This window comes from Grammomys surdaster, unplaced genomic scaffold, assembly GCF_004785775.1.
Source record: "Grammomys surdaster isolate TR1022 unplaced genomic scaffold, NIH_TR_1.0 198, whole genome shotgun sequence".
Lineage (NCBI taxonomy): Eukaryota > Metazoa > Chordata > Mammalia > Rodentia > Muridae > Grammomys > Grammomys surdaster.
The window spans coordinates 4178077-4198945 of record NW_021604643.1 but is presented as its reverse complement, the minus strand read 5'-3'; the positions used below and the strand labels follow the sequence as shown (position 1 = coordinate 4198945).

The following is a 20869-nucleotide window of genomic DNA, read 5'->3' as shown; positions in this document are numbered from 1 at the left end:
TTGAAGGTAAGAAGAGAGCTCGTCCTAGTCAGCAGAGAGCTAATTGCTGGCTGCAGAAGTCTTGATGTATCTGGACTAAGGCCCTGGAGTATGAACTATCTGCTCTGCTGTGGGAATCCTAGGCTGCTCTTGCCTTGAAAGACTGATAAGCTTCCAGTGAGGCAGTGATTTTACTTCTTCATCAATGTTGAACTTACTGCTATGAGCTCATGAGTCACACAGGCATGACACACTCTTTCCTTGTAACATTCCGTTTCACATTTGAGTCTCACTTATCAAGAAACTCAATGCCCAAACTGAGTCTCTGTTAGGAATCAGACAGCTGAGGAGTTTTGTAATTACTGAGTTGTAACTACCATGAACACCAAATATTCAAACTCTTTGTATCTTGTTTGTAGTCATTACCAGCTAAAGATTTGATTCCTTCCAGTTCTGTTAATGGCTCCACCCTTTTTCTGCTTCTTCCTACAGGTTAGTCTCTTTGTGCATACACTTTGTACCCATGCACTTTGAAGCCATCCTTGTGTTTCCTCATTTCCAGGGCCTAGGAGAGTGTAGTTTCTCTTTGAAATGATGCATCATAGCAGTGCTTCTCAGAGCAATCGTCTCTACCTGGCTGTCATCAGTTCTGTCAAACTGTACCATTCGTGACATAACAACTTATGTCCTACACTTCGAGATCATGGAAAGTGAATGGAACAGGTTTTGGAAATGACAGAATCATACTGATGGTGAACTGTAATTGCCAGGGGATAGGATTGGCAGTAATAACACGTCAGTGTCAGTCTTTGTGCCAAGTAGAAAGTTCTGTGCCCTGATTATGGTGGTAATTACACAGATATCTATATGTGGCAAAACCTCATAGACTGTGTACCACAAACTCACACACACTCATATGTGTGATATTTATATGAATACACTTAACTAAGGTCTGTGGTTTTATGGATAATGAGTATTCTGATTTTGGTTTTGTTAATATAATATAGACACATAAGATGCTATCATTAAGGGGGAGCCAATTGAAGGATTTATACAAGAAATTTTCTGTGATAAATTCAAGTTTCTTGTAAGTCTAAAATAATATCAACAAAAAATATGATCTTTGATTCTCCACACCCTATGGAAATGTGTAAGTATCATGACCAGATACATTAAAAGTTAGGGTAGGTGGCTCTAAAGAAGAGCATCTGACTTTAGACATTATTGTTATTATAACTTAAAATCTCATAGCTTTTCATGAATAACAAATGACTTGGGCTTTGGACATAATTAAAGACTTGGTATGATGCTGTCTGTCTTCTCTCAGGGGAATGAGGAAACTTCATTCCAGGAAAAGACTGATGCTCTGCAAACAAGAGAGAAGATAAATCCTGACCTTACACTCAGCTTTATTATATGGTTGTTTATTCAAATTTGCTTTGTATAAATAGTTTAAAACTTTAACTCTCGATTCACCAGGAAAGCCTGCTAAACAAATAGATGTTAAGAGACTCATTGCAGTTTCTTATCAGCTCTTCCTTATTTTGCATGAGTTCAGCTGCTGAGGAAATGGTAATGTGGTAAGTAGCGACTGGGTGGAGAGCCTTCCTCTGAGCAGTGGAAGTTTGGCCTTGCCTGTTTCCTAGCCTTAGGAATTTTTTTTTTCTGTGACTCATTTTTGCCCTTTCCATGGGATTGGAGTGATAGTAACTGACATTCTCATGTCTTCCTCTTCTAGCTATTTGAATGACTTGGACCGTGTAGCCGACCCTTCCTATCTGCCTACACAACAAGATGTGCTTAGAGTTCGAGTCCCCACCACAGGGATCATCGAATACCCCTTTGACTTACAAAGTGTCATTTTCAGGTAGTAACTGAGTTCATTAACACCCACATATGGCCTTTAAACCCAGCAACTTTGTATGGATTAGCATCCTTGGGTACACAACTGAAATAATGTATGGATGAAAGAGGAAGGGGGGGGTTGGCGGGGGAAGATATTCTGGAACTTTCATTTCCATTTAAATCCACAGTTAGTTGCTGGTAGTAGAACACATTTACTCAAACTATATATTAGACAGGAACCACCATGCATGCCTGCCATTGAAAACTTCCATATCGATATTTTCTCCATGTTGTCTGGTACCAATGCAGAATTTTTATACAACAAAATGCTTAAGAGTTTCCAAAGTTCTTGGTTTAAAAGTAGGGTAATTAACTTAATATAAATTGATATGGCAGAATAGAATGGAAATGTATTATTCCCCTGTTCATTGCTGCTGTTTGTATTGATACTTCAACTGAAACACTTTTTAAGAGTAAAACAACAGTACATTTTCACTTTGCTATTTCAGAGTCACTTAATTATACTTTTAGTTAGAGTACAAACCACTTGGAGCTTTGAGGAAAGGAACCACGAATGTATGTCTCTGACTTAAATATTGAATTGCCTCTCAAGAGCCAACTCTGAGTGTAGGCCTGTGCAAGAGGCTCTGAGGCACCTTTTGTGTGGCTCCCCTCTCTCATGCCTCTGCCATGGGGCTCAGTTTGACATGGTGCTATGCTGTTTCTTGCCAAAGCACCTTTTTTCTTTTTTTTAACGCTATTCTTTGTACCTGTGCTGTAATCTCACTACCACATACTGCTCAAAAACACATATCTATGAAGTAGGTAGCACTTTAGAAATACTCGTGAACCTCTGTTTTAAAATCTGTAATGGGTATATTAAGATGACCACCAAGGTTCCTGAGGCCAGCATTCTGTATTATATATTTTGAGTTTATAATATCTGGATGTCCAGATTTACTTACTTTTACAACTATATTACAAAAAATTTTCATCTTTTACAACCATATTACAGAAATTTTTCAAAAACTAATACAGTTCTTACAGATTCTCACATCTTGGTTGATTTACTCTTGACATATTTTATGGTTGTTCAACACACTAGTGTTGAAGGATACTTTTTGCCACTACAATGAAAGTAATGACTTCATTGTCTAGTTTTTTTGGTCATCCTCAGATACATAGCACTGGGTCCCTGAAGCACACTTCCTTGAATAGGACTTCCTTGTAAATGAGTAGCCCATTTCCACTCAGTGGTGCTGGGGCTGATCCAGCTTCTTCATATCTGTAACACCTAAAAGCTCCATCCACCTTTGATGCCCAGCACTCGCAGATCTTGTGGACCCACTGGTTTCCCCTTGGATCTCACTACTGTATCTTTGCAGCCTTTTAGAAATAGTGGTGAGAATGATCCTTGATTTCTGGTCTGGAGACATGGCTTAGTCAAAAAAGTGCTTACCTTGTAGAACCCATGATCCACATAAAAATCCAGGTGTGGTGGCCTGTCCCCATCACCCAAGGTCTGGAGAGTAGAAGGTGCAAAGACAGAAAGGTCCCTGGAGCTCTTTGGGTATCTAGGGTAGCCAGTTGATGAACTCTAGGTTCAATGAGAGACCCTATCTCAAAACAAAGTAGAGGACAAGAGGAAGACTCCTAATGGTCATCCTCTGTCCTCCACACAATTGTGCTGCACACACCCATATGTGTGCACACACACACCCACGAATGCACACACAGAAACATGCAAAACGGAAAGGCAGAAGCTCTTTGAGCTCTTCCTGTAGACTTAATGTGGAGACTCAGGAAAACACCAAGAGCAGGCATGCTGTTCAGTGGGTCCGTAAAGAGCACTGCTCTTTCACTTGTATACTAACTTTCTCATTTTCTGGGACTTCTTTCCTCTGAATGTTGGATACATTTGTGAAGATTTGGGTTCAGCAAGTTGGAGAAGCTGATTTGGTGTCAGGCACTGCTAGATATGTGTGCACACATCTCCACTTTACTCTTGGTGTCAGTGCTGGTGTCTGAGGATAACCAAATACAGTGGCGATGCATTAGAAGCAGACCAGGGAAATGGTTGGATGTCAGACACCACACTTAATTTCCATCAAGGTGACAAGTTGGTATTGGGCACAAGGCTGATTGTTTCATTGCTGCCTGATACTGTTGGAGATGTCAAATTATTGCCAATATTGTAAATAGAAAAAGCCCCAAATTCTTATCCTATAGGCAGAAGCATAAGCGGGTTCACATTTACATTTAGTACTCTCCTTGTGTTGAAATGTATGGCATCTCGAATCCTTTAAATGTATCCATGATCACACCTGGCTGCCTTCAGTAGCATGTGAGAGTCTTCACTCTTACATCTAGAAAAGAAAGGGAAGTTTATTATTTGATATTTGGACTTAACATAAAAAATACACTGTTTGCCTTTGCTGTGCATAATTTAATAAAATATTATTACATAGTTACAATTTTATTTCTGTGTCTACCATGCCTTATTTCTGTCAGGTAACAGATACTTAATCTATAGTCAATATTAATTAATTGAGTTAGATGCCTTTGTCTTTAAGGTATTGAGTTTTATCTAGTTTGTAAGTAGTATTTATATTGATATTCTTTATTTTTCTTTGTTATTAATATTAGTATTGTTAACCTTTCAGAATGGTCGATGTAGGGGGCCAAAGGTCAGAGAGAAGAAAATGGATACACTGCTTTGAAAATGTCACCTCGATCATGTTTCTAGTAGCGCTTAGCGAATATGATCAAGTTCTTGTGGAGTCAGACAATGAGGTAAGTACTCTTTGGATAGATGGTGATTGATCATTTTATTACTGAATAGAAATAAATGGTGAGATGTGGGGTGTGGGAAAAGAAGAGAAGTGAAGCCATTGCTTTCTTTACCACTATTTCAGGATATTTTTCAATTTATGTCTTTAGTTCTTATTATATTAATATATTTACTTGGTGTATGTACATACATACAACAGTGCACACATGGACATTGCAGAACAGCCTGTGGGAGAGGGTTGTAGGGGTGGAACTCAGGTCCTCAGGCTTGGCTACAAGCTTCTACCCACTGAGCTAGCTTACCAATGTGCATGATTTTAAATAATCATTAGTAACCCTTTCAAACTGACCCATAGTACTCTCAGAATGGCGGGCTTTTCCAAAGTCAGTCATTCAGGCAGGTCTGTGTGGATATAAGCAGAGCCTGTTTGATACTTTTACACTATGCAGAGGTTCTGAAAATGAAAATATGGAAATCTCTAGGCTCATCACAAGATTGTTTCATAGCTTCCCTTGCAGAATAGAACTGGGAGTTTTGTCTGAGTCACCCTGTTTTGTTTTACTTTCCTTTTGTTTAAAACAATGTTTGCATGATGGGTGGAATATGCAGAACATTCACTTGGCAGATGTGAATAACTTAGTAGCTGGCTTCAAAATCAGTTCATTGTGGAACCTTGTAGTGCCTTGGTGATTCGTCCTGTCTGCTGCTAGTTTAGCTGTTGTATAAGGTAGTCAGCTGACTAAGCAGAGAGTGATTTGGGAACTGTACTCCATACCTCTGTCTGGAGAGCTGGTTCTGTATCATGGTTCTTCTCTGCTTCAGGGAAAGTTAACAGTTATTTGAGTGTAATGGAGGTTTATGAATCAGAGTTGACTCTGGAAGATAATAAGAGGCATAGGAAACAACCTTTTAGCTAAAGTTCAGAGTATGTGCCCGTGAATGGCGGTGTGGTTAATAATCATGTCAGAGCTTGCAGGTAGATAGACTAATGACTATTAAGGAAAGGTGGAAACAAAGGGAAGGAACTGAGAAATGCCAGCAATTGGTTGATTAACATCTGCCATGTCAGAATTTACTGTCCACACACCTTTCTTTAAGCTATATAAGAATTCTTGCCTTCTTGGTCTTTTTAAGATAGCTTTTTTTTTTTTCTTGCTGTTCTTACTAGCCTCATTATATTAGACCCAGTATGCAGAGATTTGCATCAACCAATGAGCTGAGACCTATTAATCAGCCATTGGCCCCTGAGCTGAAATGCAAAGTGCCTACAAGCATAGTAAAATACATATCTATCAAAATGTGAGCTGGGCAGTTACCTTTGGAATTTTTACTGCTATATCTCTCTGTTTTTCTTTTTAAAATCTATACTTGTATCCTTGTGTTGTTTGGTAATTCTTGGGCAACTGTATTTTTACTATATTGTACGCTTTAGACATTGTAAAGAGCTGATTGTGTCTCTACTGTGGTGTGGGTGCCAGGATAGCAAAACAGACACAAAGCTGGAAAAATCGACTTCAAGAAGCTTAAAAAGTACACCTATAAGGCACATGGACCAAAGACAGTAAGACTTACTATGTAGATCTTCATTTCTTATATTCAGTTTGATACCCACAAAAATAAAGTTTACATGTGTCATCTACACAGAAGATGAAGAAACACATATAATTTCATTCTTATCCTTTCATACTAGCAAGGGTAAGATCAATGTCTACCAGTATAAATTTTATACTTGATAAATATGCTGTATCCACAAAGAACTGCATGTTGATTTTTTTTTAAATTTAAGCCATCATCATAGATACTTTGTAATTGTTTATTTTTTAGTCTTTATTTCTCATTATTACCTCAACAGAATAATGTTTTGACATACTGACTTTATGTCAAAAAAAGTGATTTATTCTATTGTTAACAAATTACTCATAGCAAATATTATACCAAAACCATTTTATTTTTCTATAAAACTAAAAGATCAGAGATGCGTAATTTTCTTAAATATAATACTATTGAGTAATGTAACACAACATGATTCTGTGCAAACCTTAAGATGTCCTTGTAAACACGAGTTTTAATTGAAAATCGATTTCTTACACAGTAATTTCTGATTATGATTATGTTTTCCCCTGCATATGTGTGTTTTGTGTGGACCTTTCTCTGCAGTTGTGCTCACTCTTGATAGTTCATCAGGAAGCTGTATCACGTCCAGGGTCCTTATCTCTTTCACCTAACTTTTGAGACAGATGGTCTTAGTCAATTTCTATTGCTGTGAAGGGAAACCATGCTCACAGAAACTCTTATAGAGGAAAACGTATGTGGAGCTGTCTTATTGCTATGCAGGCAGACATGGTCCTGGAGAGGGAGTTCATTGTGGATATATTGCCTGGCAGAGTGTCCCTGTGGTCTCCCTGTCTTACCAATCCATGGACTAAAACTCCTGCCACCATGCCTAGCTTCCTAAGTGGGTGCAAGGCATCTGAATTCAGGGATTCATGCTTGTACATTCTGATCAATCACTGCACACTGCATCCTTGTGTGAATTGCTCCAGCCTGTAGTGTGCATTGGCTTTTCCAGCATGTTGGTTGCTATTCAATTAAAAAAAAAAAAGATAATACTAGAAAATACGGAGTCCATGTGAGAGGTTACATCAAAAGTACACAAAACAGTTTACACTCACCAAAATATCTAAAATGGGAGTAGATGGAATGAGGGCAATGCAGGTGAGGATCATGTCTCTCATCTAGTATGGTGCCAACTTTATTACTGTTGCCAAAGACATGGACATGCAAAACACATACACACCACACCACACACACACACACACAAACACACACACACACATTCATAAAGACACAGGGACTGAATATCTCTACAAAATTCTACCCCGAGCTTCAAGGATATAGAACATGAGAAACAAAATGTTCATCAGTGCTTCAGAGACAAATCTAAGTCTCTGCAATATGATGCTTCTCATAACACCCCCAACTAGCAAGATACTCAAATACCTACCAGGCAAGCCACTGATGGTTCAATTCATAGCATGTTGTGATTTAATGGTAAGCAATTTGCCACATTAAAATTAGCAAAATATCAAAGAAGTCAGTTCTCTAAATACCTTGTCATCTAGGTCCAGCACAACAGTCAGGTTCTTTGTTTATGTGGTCATTATAGATTTCACCTGATCTTACAGTCGAAATCTATTGGTTGGTTGGTTGGTTGGTTGGTTGGTTGGTTGGTATAAAAGTATATTAATTCAGTAACATTTTTTATCAGACATCTTCAAATTTCTATCAGTAAATTGTCATTCAGTATGTAGGTAGATTTTTTTTTTTTTTGTACAAGCATGGCCCAGTTCCTTTGGTTCATAAGGTAATATACTGTGCCACAGATTAAAATGATAAAGCTGTGTCCCTGTTTGCTTTCTGTTGGTATGACAAACACCATGACCACCAGCACCTTGAGGAGGAAAGAGTTTATTTTATGTTACAGTTATAGTCAATCATGAAAGGAAGTCAGAGCAGGAACATGGAGGCAGGAACGTGGAGGCAAGAGTTGAAGCAAGAGACCATGGAGATATGCTGCTTACTGACTTGTTCTCCATGGCTTGCTCAGTGTGCTTGCTTATGTCACTGAGGACCACCTGTCCAGGGGTAGTGTCACCCAAAATGGGGCTGGGCCATTTCTACACATCAATCATTAATCAAGAAAATGCCAATCTAATCAAGACATTTTCTCAGTTGAAATTCCATTTTCTCAGAGGACCAGAGCTTGTGTAACATGTACACATTGTCAATTTCTCCATTAGATCTCTTAATTCTGTGAGGTAAGTCATACCCACTTTGGAGCTTTATCTTGGGCCTCCATCAAGCCTGATGGTAGCACTGGAGCTGATCCTTAAAGCATAACAGGAAAGTACTACCCATAGCCAGCACCCTGAGTAGGGCACACTCTCAGAAGCACATGTTTGTATTGAGTGATCTGTTTTATTTTCAGTTGTTGTAAAACATGCAAATGTCATTACCTCTAACCTTTTAAACCACTAAATTAATTCTAAATTAATACTAAAGTACTTCAGAACTACAGAATTCTGGTTTCTGAAACTTCCTGGTTTGGGTGGTACAAAACAAGAATAAATTCCTGACAATTTGTTCTTGGTCTGAAAGTGTACTGCTCACGTCAAAGCAGACTTGACTGCACCTACCTTGGTATATATCCTTGAGAGAAACCTGGGAGTGAATGCTGATAGCCTTTCTATCCTGCAGAACTGGAGAATACATTGTAGACCACAAACAACATAGCTGATTTGTTTGATAAAGTACATGAAGACATCAGTTCAGTCTCCAGAACCCACATAAAGCTGGGCATGGTGGCACATGCTTTGTAATCCCAACTCTGAAATGATGATACAGGCAGATCACTGGGGCTTTCTAGCCAGCTAGGCCAAGACTGTTTGGCAAGCTCCAGGCCTGTGAGAGAACCTAGCTCCCCCCTACCCACTCCCCTCCAAAAGGTAGATGGGAAATGCACAAGTACATATAGATACCGGAGTACCCGGGGAGTTGTTCCAGATTATTTCCTTTTACTTGTATTTTAGTTATTTGTAAATGTTATGTATTAATCTCTGCAATTTTGCACAGATCTACTTTTGTCTGTGTAGAGTCTCAGCCTTCCTATTGTTTGGGGAATGAATGTCTTTCTCCTTTGTCTCCAAATAAGGAAATAAGCATGAACCAGTGGGCTAGACAAACCAAGGTTATAGTGCTGCACTGCTTTCTGACTTCTCTTCCTCTCGTATTTTCCTGTGTTAACATACCAGCATGGAGCCAACTATTCTGCTGTAATCCTTTCATGGACACATTATTTCAGAGCCTGTGAAAGCCCAGAACAAGAAGATAGCCAGCACATATCGCTGTGTGTTCAAACTAAGCTTTCAGTCTTTAACTGTGTTTAAACTAGCTTTCTGGTCTGTGACTGAACATGGCCCCTTCTCCATGATTCTTGTTAATGTGCAGATCTACCTGATTAGTCTTTTTGACTTGGTCATGATAAGTTATAGTTTTTTCTGTTTTGGGTGTGTTTTGTTTTGCTTTGCTGTTAGTATCAAGGTACTTGCCCCACACCTGAACCAAGCCTTCCTAATACCAAGATGGATTTCCCAGGATTGATTCTCATAGATATCTGTCCTTCAGGCTAAGTCTGGAGTTGTCAGTTGATACATTAAAAGACAGAGTAGGTATTTTTAATACAGTTGCATTTATACCTCTTTAAAACCTGCCAAGCTGTTTCCTGTGCATTATGACAAGGATTATATATAGCTCTGGCCAAGACACCCTTTCTAGGTTTACAACCCATAGAAAGAGCAGATCTGTCACTGTTAAGAGAATGGAGACAGAGTAAGAATTCTCCTTTCATGGTGTTGAAATACCTTGGTTGGGGATTTAGCTCAGTGGTAGAGTGCTTGGCTAGCAAGCGCAAGGCCCTGGGTTCGATCCTCAGCTCTGAAAAAAAAAAAAAGAAATACCTCCCCTTGACCTCTGAGTCCTTATCACATTTATAGACAGTACTGGACAAATACAGGACAGTCCCCCAACAGTTCAGAATGTCTCTGTGTTAATTGGATCTAGTCTAGGATATTCCTTCGGTTGGATATACTTCAGTACTTCAATTCTCCCCACCCCCTCTCTTTGTATGATAGTTTGAAAACAACATGTAAACATATTTTTTTTTCCCTGCTCTGAAAATTTTGAGTAGGTTTTTGGGAATTTTCTTGGCTGGGTTCTGATCACACACTGGATAGTTGTCAACCTTTTTATTGGTTCTTAATCAGATAGTATGCTTGGTTCACTTAGCTTGGGTCATGATGTGATGAACAAGGACCTCACTTCTGGTGTCAGACCCCTCCCTCAGGCTTCACTCCTCTCTTCCTTTTCAGCAGCTTGTCTATTGTTTATTCTCGTTCTCCACCCTTGAGCTTCCCAGCTCTTCCGTTTCCTCATGTTTTCCTTCTCAGTCTCTTCTCCTTGCTCCTCTTTAGTAGGCAGAACCCAGAGCCTTGTGCAAGCTAGCCTTCTACCAGTGAGCAGCATCCCAGCCATGAGAAAGATGTTTCTGATCACCATATATGACCTTGAGCCAGAGGCCTATAGTTAGAGTAATAAGAGCGTTAACCATAAACCTACCTATCATTCCTCCACTAATTTATTTTTGCTTATTTAATTGTAAAATATATAATTATGATTGTATGATCCTTCTGCCTCTGACTCCTGAGTGCTTGAGGTCCAGATGCATACCACCAAGCCTAGCTAAGAGTATCTTTAAAAAAAATAAATAAATAAAGGCAGGGGAAAACAACATCCTAATATTTCTTGTGGGGCTAGAGATTTACCCAGAGGTTGAACATCTGTCTGTGATTAAGGCATGGCCGTGACTTTAAGCTCTACCACCAGGAGAAGACTGAACGTTCGATTGTATGCCAATATTACTGTTAATGACACTGAAAAAATCTTGTCACCTGGTATTTTTCTGTGTTTAGATATACAAATAGTTGCCACAGTGTTACAGCTGCCCATGGTCTATAGTCACATGCCTGAGTTTTTCATCTCAGAGCTCTACTGTACCCCTCAGTATGGGTATGTGGTAAATGGCACCACCTACATTCATGCTATTGTTCATACAACACAGAAATTACCTAGCAAGACAATTCCCAGACTGCATTCTCTCCATTAAATAATACATAACTATTTCTCATTGTCCACATGAAAGACTAGAGCCAGTTGAAGTTGGCTTTTTATCCTCCACCCTAGACTGATTAGCCTCTGACAAAACTCCAGTGGTTTATGTTATGATGGCTTATTTCTCAAGGACATTTGATATTTTATAGTGATTTTTCCCTGTCACCTCTTGAGTGGGGAGATTTGCAAGCCCGATTACAGGTGCTTATTATATAGAATTGATACACATGATCTGTAGTATAGATGTGACTGAAGATTAAATTGAAATTATTACCAGGGATTATCTCTGAGTTGCTGGAGTTTGGTTTTGTGTGGTGTGTGTATGTATGTGTGTGTGTGTGTTTGTGTGTGTGTGTGTAAATTTTATATTTTATTCATTTACATTATAATTTCCCCATGAAAAAATACATTATATATTGTATAGATTAACCATATGATTGAAAAATTTTTTTTTGGCTTTTCGAGACAGGGTTTCTCTGTGTAGTCCTGGCTGTCTTGGAACTCACTCTGTAGACCAGACTGGCCTCGAACTCAGAAATCCACCTGCCTCTGCCTCCCAAGTGCTGGGATCAAAGGCGTGCGCCACCACTGCCCGGCATGATTGAAATTTTTAATATCTATTAAAATGATTAGATTAAAAATAATCCTTTAAGGCTATTTTGAATTTTTCTTATTGTTTTCAAAAAGAAAGCATGAAGATACACATGAATTAATACAGATGTCTAGTCCACGCTTAGTATACTGAAATATCTTCAAAACTGAGACACCTTAAAAATAATGGGGCTGGAGATGGTTCAGCAGTTAAGATCACTGAATGTTCTAGAGGGCCCAGGCTCAATGTCAAACACTCAGAGAGGCTCTTAACCGTGCCTGTCTGTAACTCTAATCCCAGCGGATCCAGTGCCACCTTCTGGCCTTCGAGAGCACTGAACAAATGTGATACACACACATGGGCAAGCAGAACAGCAATAGACATATAAATAAATGAAAACAAAGTTATGCAAATCAAGGAGTTGTGTGGAGTAAGGGAGACAGCTGATGAACTCAGGATTTATCCCAGCACTTGTTTGTCCATCTTAGGTGATACAGTTTCAGAGTTGTAGCACAGTATTATAGATTTCCCAGTGAAATGCAGTAGGCCCAGCTCATTAGAGTCTAGATAATTTTCACCAACTGGGATCTTCAGTACCCTCTGCTTCTCCCTCTTGTTTGAAAGAAGAACTTACCTTGTAACAGGAAATCTACATTCTATAAAACTTAAAGCCACTGATTGTTCTCTTCTTCTCTTTATAGCATGTCTGGGTGTGCTGTTTAGTAGTCCAGGTTGCCTGCAGCCCCTGGTTGACACAGGGCTGGGTGATACAACTACCTTTTCCAGGGTTTCTTCTAGTGCCTTGATTGTTATGGTGACATTATCTATAAAGGAAAGTAATAGGGTTTTAGGTTTTGGTTTTTTTATTTCTAACTAAAACAATCTGAGGTGTCACTTAAAAACAAAAGCAATACAAAACAGACAAAAACCCTAGGAATAGTCTAGGGACATGGCTCAGTAGGTAAGAGCAAGCAAGACCTGAGTTTAGATTCCCAGCATCTACGTATACAGCCTGTTATGTCAGTGTTGTGGGGCAGAGACAGGAAGCTCTGCAGAGTTCTCTCAGTCAGATTAATCTAAACAGTGAACTTCTAGTTCAGTGAGAGCCACTCTCTTGGGGCAATAGGGAGAAAATGATAGAGACCCCCCAACATCTTGCTCTAACTTCCACCTGGCCACTGGGCCCTTACACCTGTACAATCACATGTATGCAGCACACACATACATATACACAATACAGTAATTTATTTCCTGGGATATTGCACAGTTCGGATGTTGTACTTCTGAACTGTCCCTGGCTAAGGAACAGGGAAGTTGAAAGAATCCAACTGTCCTGGTTGAGTCAAAGCCCCACCCACAGGCTGAGTGATCTTGAGCAGTTACTGACTGTGGTAATTATGTAAACACTTAAGATATTGGGTAGTTTTACTATTGCTGGGAGAGAATGCATTCAGAAATAACTGAAGGACAGAGGTTTTCCTGGGCTCGTGGTTTCAGAGGACAGAAGATGTGATGGGGTTCACGGTGGGGAGAACACGTGTCAGAGTCCCCATGGAACTAGACAAGAGAAGGTCTTCTTCACTACCCAGACCCCACTTCTTTTTTGGGGGGGGGTGGTTTGGGGTATTTTTGAGACAGGATTTCTCTGTGTGGCCCTGGCTGTCCTGGAACTCACTCTGTAGACCAGGCTGGCCTCGAACTTAGAAATCCGCCTGCCTCTGCCTCCCAAGTGCTGGGATCAAAGGCGTGAGCCACCACTGCCCAGCAAGACCCCACTTCTTAAGGGGCCCACTCTCTTCAAAATAGGAACACAAGCTGACAACTGAGAAATCAAAACATGAGGCTGTGGGAGACATCGCAGATTCCAACTGTAACAATGATGTTATTTGTCCTTTTGTTGTGGGGAATATTAAACTAGGTAATATAGAAACTACCTAGAACACATAAATATCAAATAAATAATAGCTCACATCGTTAATAATTTTAACGATGAAATTGATATAACTTCCATGTGTAAACATCACTTGTTAATTTAGTCTTAAGAGTTTTCTCATTCTAATAGATTTATTCATTTATTAAATAAGATTCAAGTATGAGAAAAACACTGTGTGAAGGCTGAAAACATGAAAGCTTTTGTCTTAGAAAGTTCCTTTCAAGCTAATAGAACAGAAGGTAGAAATATGCACTATACTAAGTGGAAAATACTAAAAACAACACAGCTTTTAAGATGCAATTACTCAATAATAAAATGTTTGCTACTTCCTTTTTAACTTAAAGTTTTGTGAATTTATTTATCTTCATGCATATGAGCGTTTGGCCTGCATGTATGCCTTTGCACCATGTGCATTGCTTATGGAGACCAGAGGAGGGCATCTGATCCCCTGGAACTGGAGTTAGAGATGACTGAGCTGCCAAGTAGGTTTCAAGAGTTGGACCCAGGGTCTTCTGGAAGAGCAGTCATATCTCAAACTCAGTTTTTCATATTTTGTTTTTGGGAATTTCATTCGTAAGTACTGTATTTACATCATCATTACATCATTTGTTCCTCTCCTTCTCTCCCCTCCAACTCCTCCTATGTCGTTACACACACACATACTCACACACTCTCTCAAATTTGTGATTCCTTTTATTATTGTTACATATATGTAGATATAAATATAGTCTACTGAGTCTATGCTGCATGCACTCATGTTTAATGCTGAGCACTTGAGATTAGAAAAATCAGAGTGGTTCATCTCTGGAAAAGACTGAATTTTCTCCTCACAGTAGCCATAATTGCCTGTAGCTTCCCATCTAGGTTGGGCTGTGTGAGATTTCTCCCGTCTGTGTTGGCTTGTCAATTTTGAAATTTCATGGGTGCAGATTCCATGTTATATCTAGAAGACATTATCTCACAGAAGACATCCTGGGCCTCTAGCTGTTAAATCCTTCCACCTTCTGTTTGTTGTTACCTCTGCATATGTTCAATTGATCACTATGTTTATGTTAGTCATAACTTTGTAGCCAGAGCTCATAGGAGCCCATATAACCAGGAAGATCCAGGGGCTGCTCCTCTCACCAAACCCTGAACTAGGAGTTGAGTTGGACACTTGCTTCTTTATTGTCTAGTTCCTAAATCATGTCTTCTCAATCTAACAACCCAAGAACAAAGGAAGTGCTCACTCTGTCCTCATGGGGCTATGGCTTAAGTTACCACAGGGGTGTCTGTGGTTCCCAGTGTGATAATAATAATAAATGGTAGAGTATCTTAGAGGAGAAATCTACTCAAAGGTCATTAGGTTGCTGGGGGACATTAGAGAAAAATCAGTGTGGGTGTCACAGAATAAAGTGCTAATGAACAAGACTGACCGGTGGCTACATTGATAGAGCAGCATCATTTTAGAATTCCAGCCTCCAAAATGGACTGAGAAAAGCTCTCTCATGAAGTATTTACCTTGTGATATTTTGTTATAGCAGAGGAAAACTGGACTAACATACACTCCAATTTGAAAATAAAAGTCTAAGGATAAGGGGGTGGTATATAATACTAGGATTATCTTTGTGAAAGTGAACATTGACCCAAGTAGCTAAAATAAGACAAAATGTATTCTTCAGAAACTAAATGATGCAACAGATAGTGAACCTAGAAAAGCACAATAATAGTTCTGTTGCTGTGAAGAAACACCATGACCAAGGCAACTCTTATAAAAGAAAGCATTTAATTGGAGGCTTGTCTGTAGTTTCAGACACTTAGTCCATAACCATCATGGCAAGGAGCATGGTGCTAGCCAGGCAGACCTGGTGCTGGAGAAGTAGATGAGAGCTACATCTACAAGTGGCGACAGACAGACAGACAGACAGACAGACACAGAGAGAGACAGACAGACAGAGAGACAGACAAGGTCTCATGCAGCCTAGGCTAACCCCAAATCGGTGTGTAGCCAAGGATGTACTTGAGTGAATTCCCAATTCTGCCTCCACTTCCCCAGGGCCAAGAGTATAGGCATATACCACCATGCAAGTTTCATTATACAGTGTGTGTGTGTGTGTGTGTGTGTACGTGTGTGTGTACGTATGTGTGTGTGTGTGTACGTGTGTACATGAAGATCAAAGGGAAGGTCATTTGCTTATTGCTCAGACTGCTCTCTGTTCTCATTTTCAGTTCAGGCAATGGGAGAAAGGGGCCATGCAGCTTGCTGCAGTTACAAGTGTACCATTCATCCTCTGTTGAACTTAGGGTTTTGTTGTTTTGTTCTTCCCGTAATTTTTTATTAATTATTTTATTTATTTACATTCTAAATGTTACCCCTCTCCATGGACCCCTCTTCATGAGTTCTTCCCCCTCTTCCCTGTCGCCTTTACTTCTCAGAGGGTGCTTGCCCACCCACTCCCTCCCACTTCACCCCGCCAGCGTCTCCCTTCCCTGGGGCATCTAGTCTCTATAGGATTAAGTGCATCCTTTCCCACTGAGGCCAGACAAGACAGTCCTCTGCTATATATGTGCCAGTGGCCACAGTCCAGCCCATGTGTACTCTTTGGTTGATGGCTTAGTCCCTGGGAGCTCTGAGGGGTCCAGTTAGTTGATACTGTTGTTCTTCCTATGGGGCTACAATCCTCTTCAGCTCCTTTAGTCCTTGCCCTAATTCTTCCATAGGGGTCCTGACCTCAGTCCAGTGGTTGACTATAAGTATCTGCATCTGTCTCAGTCAGCTGCTGGTAGAGCCCTCACGCCCCTAAAAGACAGCCATGCTAGGTTCCTGTCTGCAAGCACAACATGGCATCAGTAATAGTATCAGGGTTTGACGTCTGCACATGGGATGGATCCCAAATTGGGTCCCTGCATGACCTTTTCTTCAGTCTCTGCTCCATTTTGTCCCTGCATTTCTTTTAGACAGGAACATGTAATACTCCTGTATTTTGCTTTCTCTTTAAAATTGCATTAATTGAATTTTTTTTTGATTAATATACACTATGTTAATACACATTGTAATTTACAGCTGATATATGCCTTGTTTGCCCTATGTTACTGGGCTGGTATGCCCAATGAAGTCATTCAGAAATTGTCAGTGAGTCATGGCAGTCCTGACTGGCAACTTAATATAAACCCCATTGCCCCCATCTCCTCACTACCTCCACATCCCTTAACTAGCCTGCGGACAAAAGGCCAGCACAGAATCCTAACACTTCAGCGTGACTCCCATCTGTGCTTCCCCTGCCTTGCATGGAGTTGCCCATTGAGCTGAGGTGCCACAACTTAGGAAGTGTGAAGGACTGGATTGGAAGCAGTCTGGTTTGTTATTAAATTGCCAGTGCTCAGTAAGAGTCATTTTACAGAGAAACAAACATAGAGAACCTTTCCCTTTGTTCAGTTTTAACTCAGTGTTCAAGAAAGTAACCAGACCATTGTCAGACCAAGAGAAAAACCTAAGATGTTTAGAGCCTCTGGCTAAAAGTTACATGGTTTGGAATTTCAGAAGCCAGGTCTCACCTAAGTAGAGCTGATTCCAGAGGAAGAGAAGGAAGTGCAGCAGAGGAACTTCTGTGCCTGAGGTTTGTTGTGGACCCAGGACAAGCTTCTGGTTTCTGTGCTTGACTGATACCTGGTCTCATTTTTGCTTGGGATTTTGTTTGGGGCAGCTTGTAGTGGGAAGTAGCATCTTTGCCTGTCCTTCCACAAACCCTCTAAGGTTGGGCACATAATGAGTGAGCCATCCCCTGCCCTCCACTCCTACTCAACATAGGTCCTGGGTAAATATCACTGTCAGGGCCGAGGCACTGGTGGCGGGATAAAAATCATTCTTTTGGCTGTTAGCCAATAAATGAGTCCCTGTCATTAGATGCAATCTCTTCATTCAACCAGTGAATGCTTTTTTATAAAGTTAAAGCTGGCCTGGCAGTAGTGGTGCATGGTTTTAATCCCAGCTCAGGAGGTAGGAACAGGTGGACATTTGTGAGTTTGAGGTCAGACTGGTCTGCAGAGTAACTTCCAGGAGACCCAGAACTGTTACAGAGAAAAACTCTGTCTCAAAAAAACAAAAACAAAAAACAACAACAACAACAAAAAACAAAAATGAAAGAAAAGAAAACCCTTTAGTTCTAAAGCTAATCCTTGTTTATAAATTCATAAAGAAAATTTAAGCCCTCAGGTTAATTTTAAATTCTCAATATTCAGACCATATGCCAGATTCTAAAACTAACATATAATGTGGACTGCTCAGCCTCCTTAAGTGGTGAGCATCTTTATGAGCAAAAGTTGGCACTTATTCGTGTTTTATTACCCAGATACCCTGTCCTCATTAGGCCCGTGTCTCTCTGTCCTTTATTCTGACAAGAATATTCTCCCTGGAGTTATTACAGCCTGTATTCTTTCAGTGGCTTTTTCATCAGGCAGGAATCAAGCACCTTTTCTGAGCTTCCAACCTGAAATATAGACTCTGAGTATGGAGTGGAATTAGTCGTCCACGTGTCCTCTCCCCATCCCCTGCTCTCCATTCCAGCCTTTCTAGCATGCTTGGCAGGTACTGTTCTTGGCTGAACTGTTCAGTCTAGGTGCTAGTCCGACAGAACTTGGAGCAGTAGGTTGGTTGTTTCCTAGAGCATCAGTCCTGGGTATACAATACTGGCAGGGGCAAGGCACTGGTAGCTGGTGTTTTCATTGCAGTTGCCATAAGTACCATAAGTTGTCTAAGACCCACAGCTCACTAGAGATACAGGCCTCAAGATGACCATTTGGCTTAGGGCTGCTCAAAGTACAGAAGTAGGACCTGGAGAATAAGTTCCTAACCTGAACATCTATAGGTAGACTTCTTCAGAAAACATTCTCAGAATAAAGACATACCTCACAGAAACAGTGTTCTACTGGTATAAGAGCTGTTGGCTTTAACTGGTGGCTGTCTTACAAAGAAACTAAAGGTATAGAGCATTGAGTGACAGGAAGTGGCTGCAGGTCCCAAGCCCAGAGTTGAGTCCACAAACTATTGCTGATTGGTAGGCTAAGAGGAAGATTTTTCTGACATTGAGTTGATTATGGCCTAAGGAAGCTCTGGAACTGTTTGTTGAGCATCTGCTATGGTCTAGGGAACATCTGTATAGAGCCCATGGATCTCCTGACATGGTGGCACATTACAGTAAAGGAGATTAAGGCTTGAAGACCATAGGGCTTTCTTGAATTATTCAGTGTTTATTTCCCATTAACAATGCAGAAGAAGTGCCTCGAATTCCAAAGGAGCAGTTGTAGGCCATATTTATTACATGTATCTAAATCCCAGATCAGCTACCATCTACTGTTTGAGACTCTAGGGCCTCAGTTTTCTCGGCTGTATTTGGGTTATAATAAAGGTTCATTCTTTAACTAAACACATGAAAAAGAACAGTCAGTAGTATATTGTAGCTGTTACATAAGTGATTATTATAATGTGATGATGATAATTCCATATTCAGAAAGATAAAAATCTAGTATGCTTCACGGTGTTGCTGTTTATCCAGAGCCCAAATAAAAGCTCCAGCTTCAGAGCATTAAAATTCAATGAATTCCCCACATATAGGAACTCTCTCCAGAGTCCCATACAGGAGGGACAGATGGTAGAAGGTGGGCAGTATGACTTCAAGATTTAGTGTTAGGCTAGTCTAAAATAGAAATAAAACCCTATGAAAACAGACCACTTTGACATAGAAATTGTTTTTTGACTTTTAGGCAACTTTGTTGTCTTGAATATATATCTATATTTTCAGTGTATTCATGTATATATTAAAAAATACTGCTTCTGAGATGTCAGTATTCTCATCCCATTTTACCAGTCTGCACCACAGGCCTCATGGAGAAATCTAAAAACTAAATTATGAGCATTTAACTTTATATAAGACTCAGAAGAACAGAGAGCATTTGGAAAAGAAAGGCCCAAGGAAGGACCTACCATAACACAGTAGCCGCATCACTCTTGGTTGATGAGCCATGCCTTTCATAGACCCTCATAGGGGCATCAGGAGTAACTTGCTGCACACCAGAGCAGAGTGCACAATTCCTTTGAAGAGTATTCTGTCCCCCTGTGTATGACATCTCCAGATGTTACTATGTAGACACACATGGGCTGCTGTTGGTAGCCACAGAACAACGTATAATCACCCCAGCATCTGAACACCTTGGAATTCATGCCTATGATCCACCAAGCTGGACATTTGCATAAAATAAGCACATTTCTCTCATCTAGGTTAGACTCAAAGGAAAGCAGACTGCTCCCCACCCCCACCCCATGTCCATTATTAGTTAAATACCACAAGGGACCACAGTGTTACTTATTTTCTCCAGGCTGCTTGAAAGTAGACATTTCCCCTTTGAGGGCATCTCAATAGTTAACAATAGCAGTCTACTCTGTGAGTTGTGTCTTATAAACTACTTATACACATGAGCTAAAAACACTGAAAAAGAGCAGGGAAGAGTTACATGAAAGAGCTATAAATATGTCTTTGTTTTCTTCTTCATACTTTATTCCTCAACAGCAGCTTTACATAGAAGAGAACACCCAACATCAACCTCTGGCCTCTATACACATACCTCACACACATACACAAATTTAGAAAAACGTTTTGTTTCATACTTGACACTGATAATTTAAAATTTATTCTTTTGTCCACTTTGAAGTAGTGGGTAGCTCAGAAGTACTATGAACTCTATGAACTGCTGTGTGACTGTTGCCACCATGTCTAGAACTTCTTCATCTTCCCAAACCAAATCTCCACATGTATTCACAATAAATTTCCCTTTCCTTTGTATCTGTGCACATAACTATCCTGTGTTTCTCTGATAAATGGAAGCATGCAACCTTGTTCTTCTGGCTGGCTTATTTTACTTTACACAGTTTGTTCATGACTCGTGGTTTATGGTGTGTACATCCTTGGTTACATGTATATCTCGCTCCTCTCACTCCATGTGAGAATGCATCAGTTTTACTCATCCTTCA

The 20869-nt window shown here is 40.1% G+C and overlaps 1 protein-coding gene across 1 annotated transcript in view; it reads left to right on the top strand.

Annotated features, from left to right (window-relative positions):
- Positions 1-20869, top strand: part of LOC114623384 (guanine nucleotide-binding protein G(q) subunit alpha) — a 246618-nt gene that overhangs the window by 188453 nt on the left and 37296 nt on the right. The window contains exons 4-5 of the mRNA XM_028770057.1: positions 1718-1846; positions 4488-4617. Of these exons, the coding sequence (XP_028625890.1) occupies positions 1718-1846; positions 4488-4617 (259 nt within the window). The remainder of the gene's footprint in view (positions 1-1717; positions 1847-4487; positions 4618-20869) is intronic.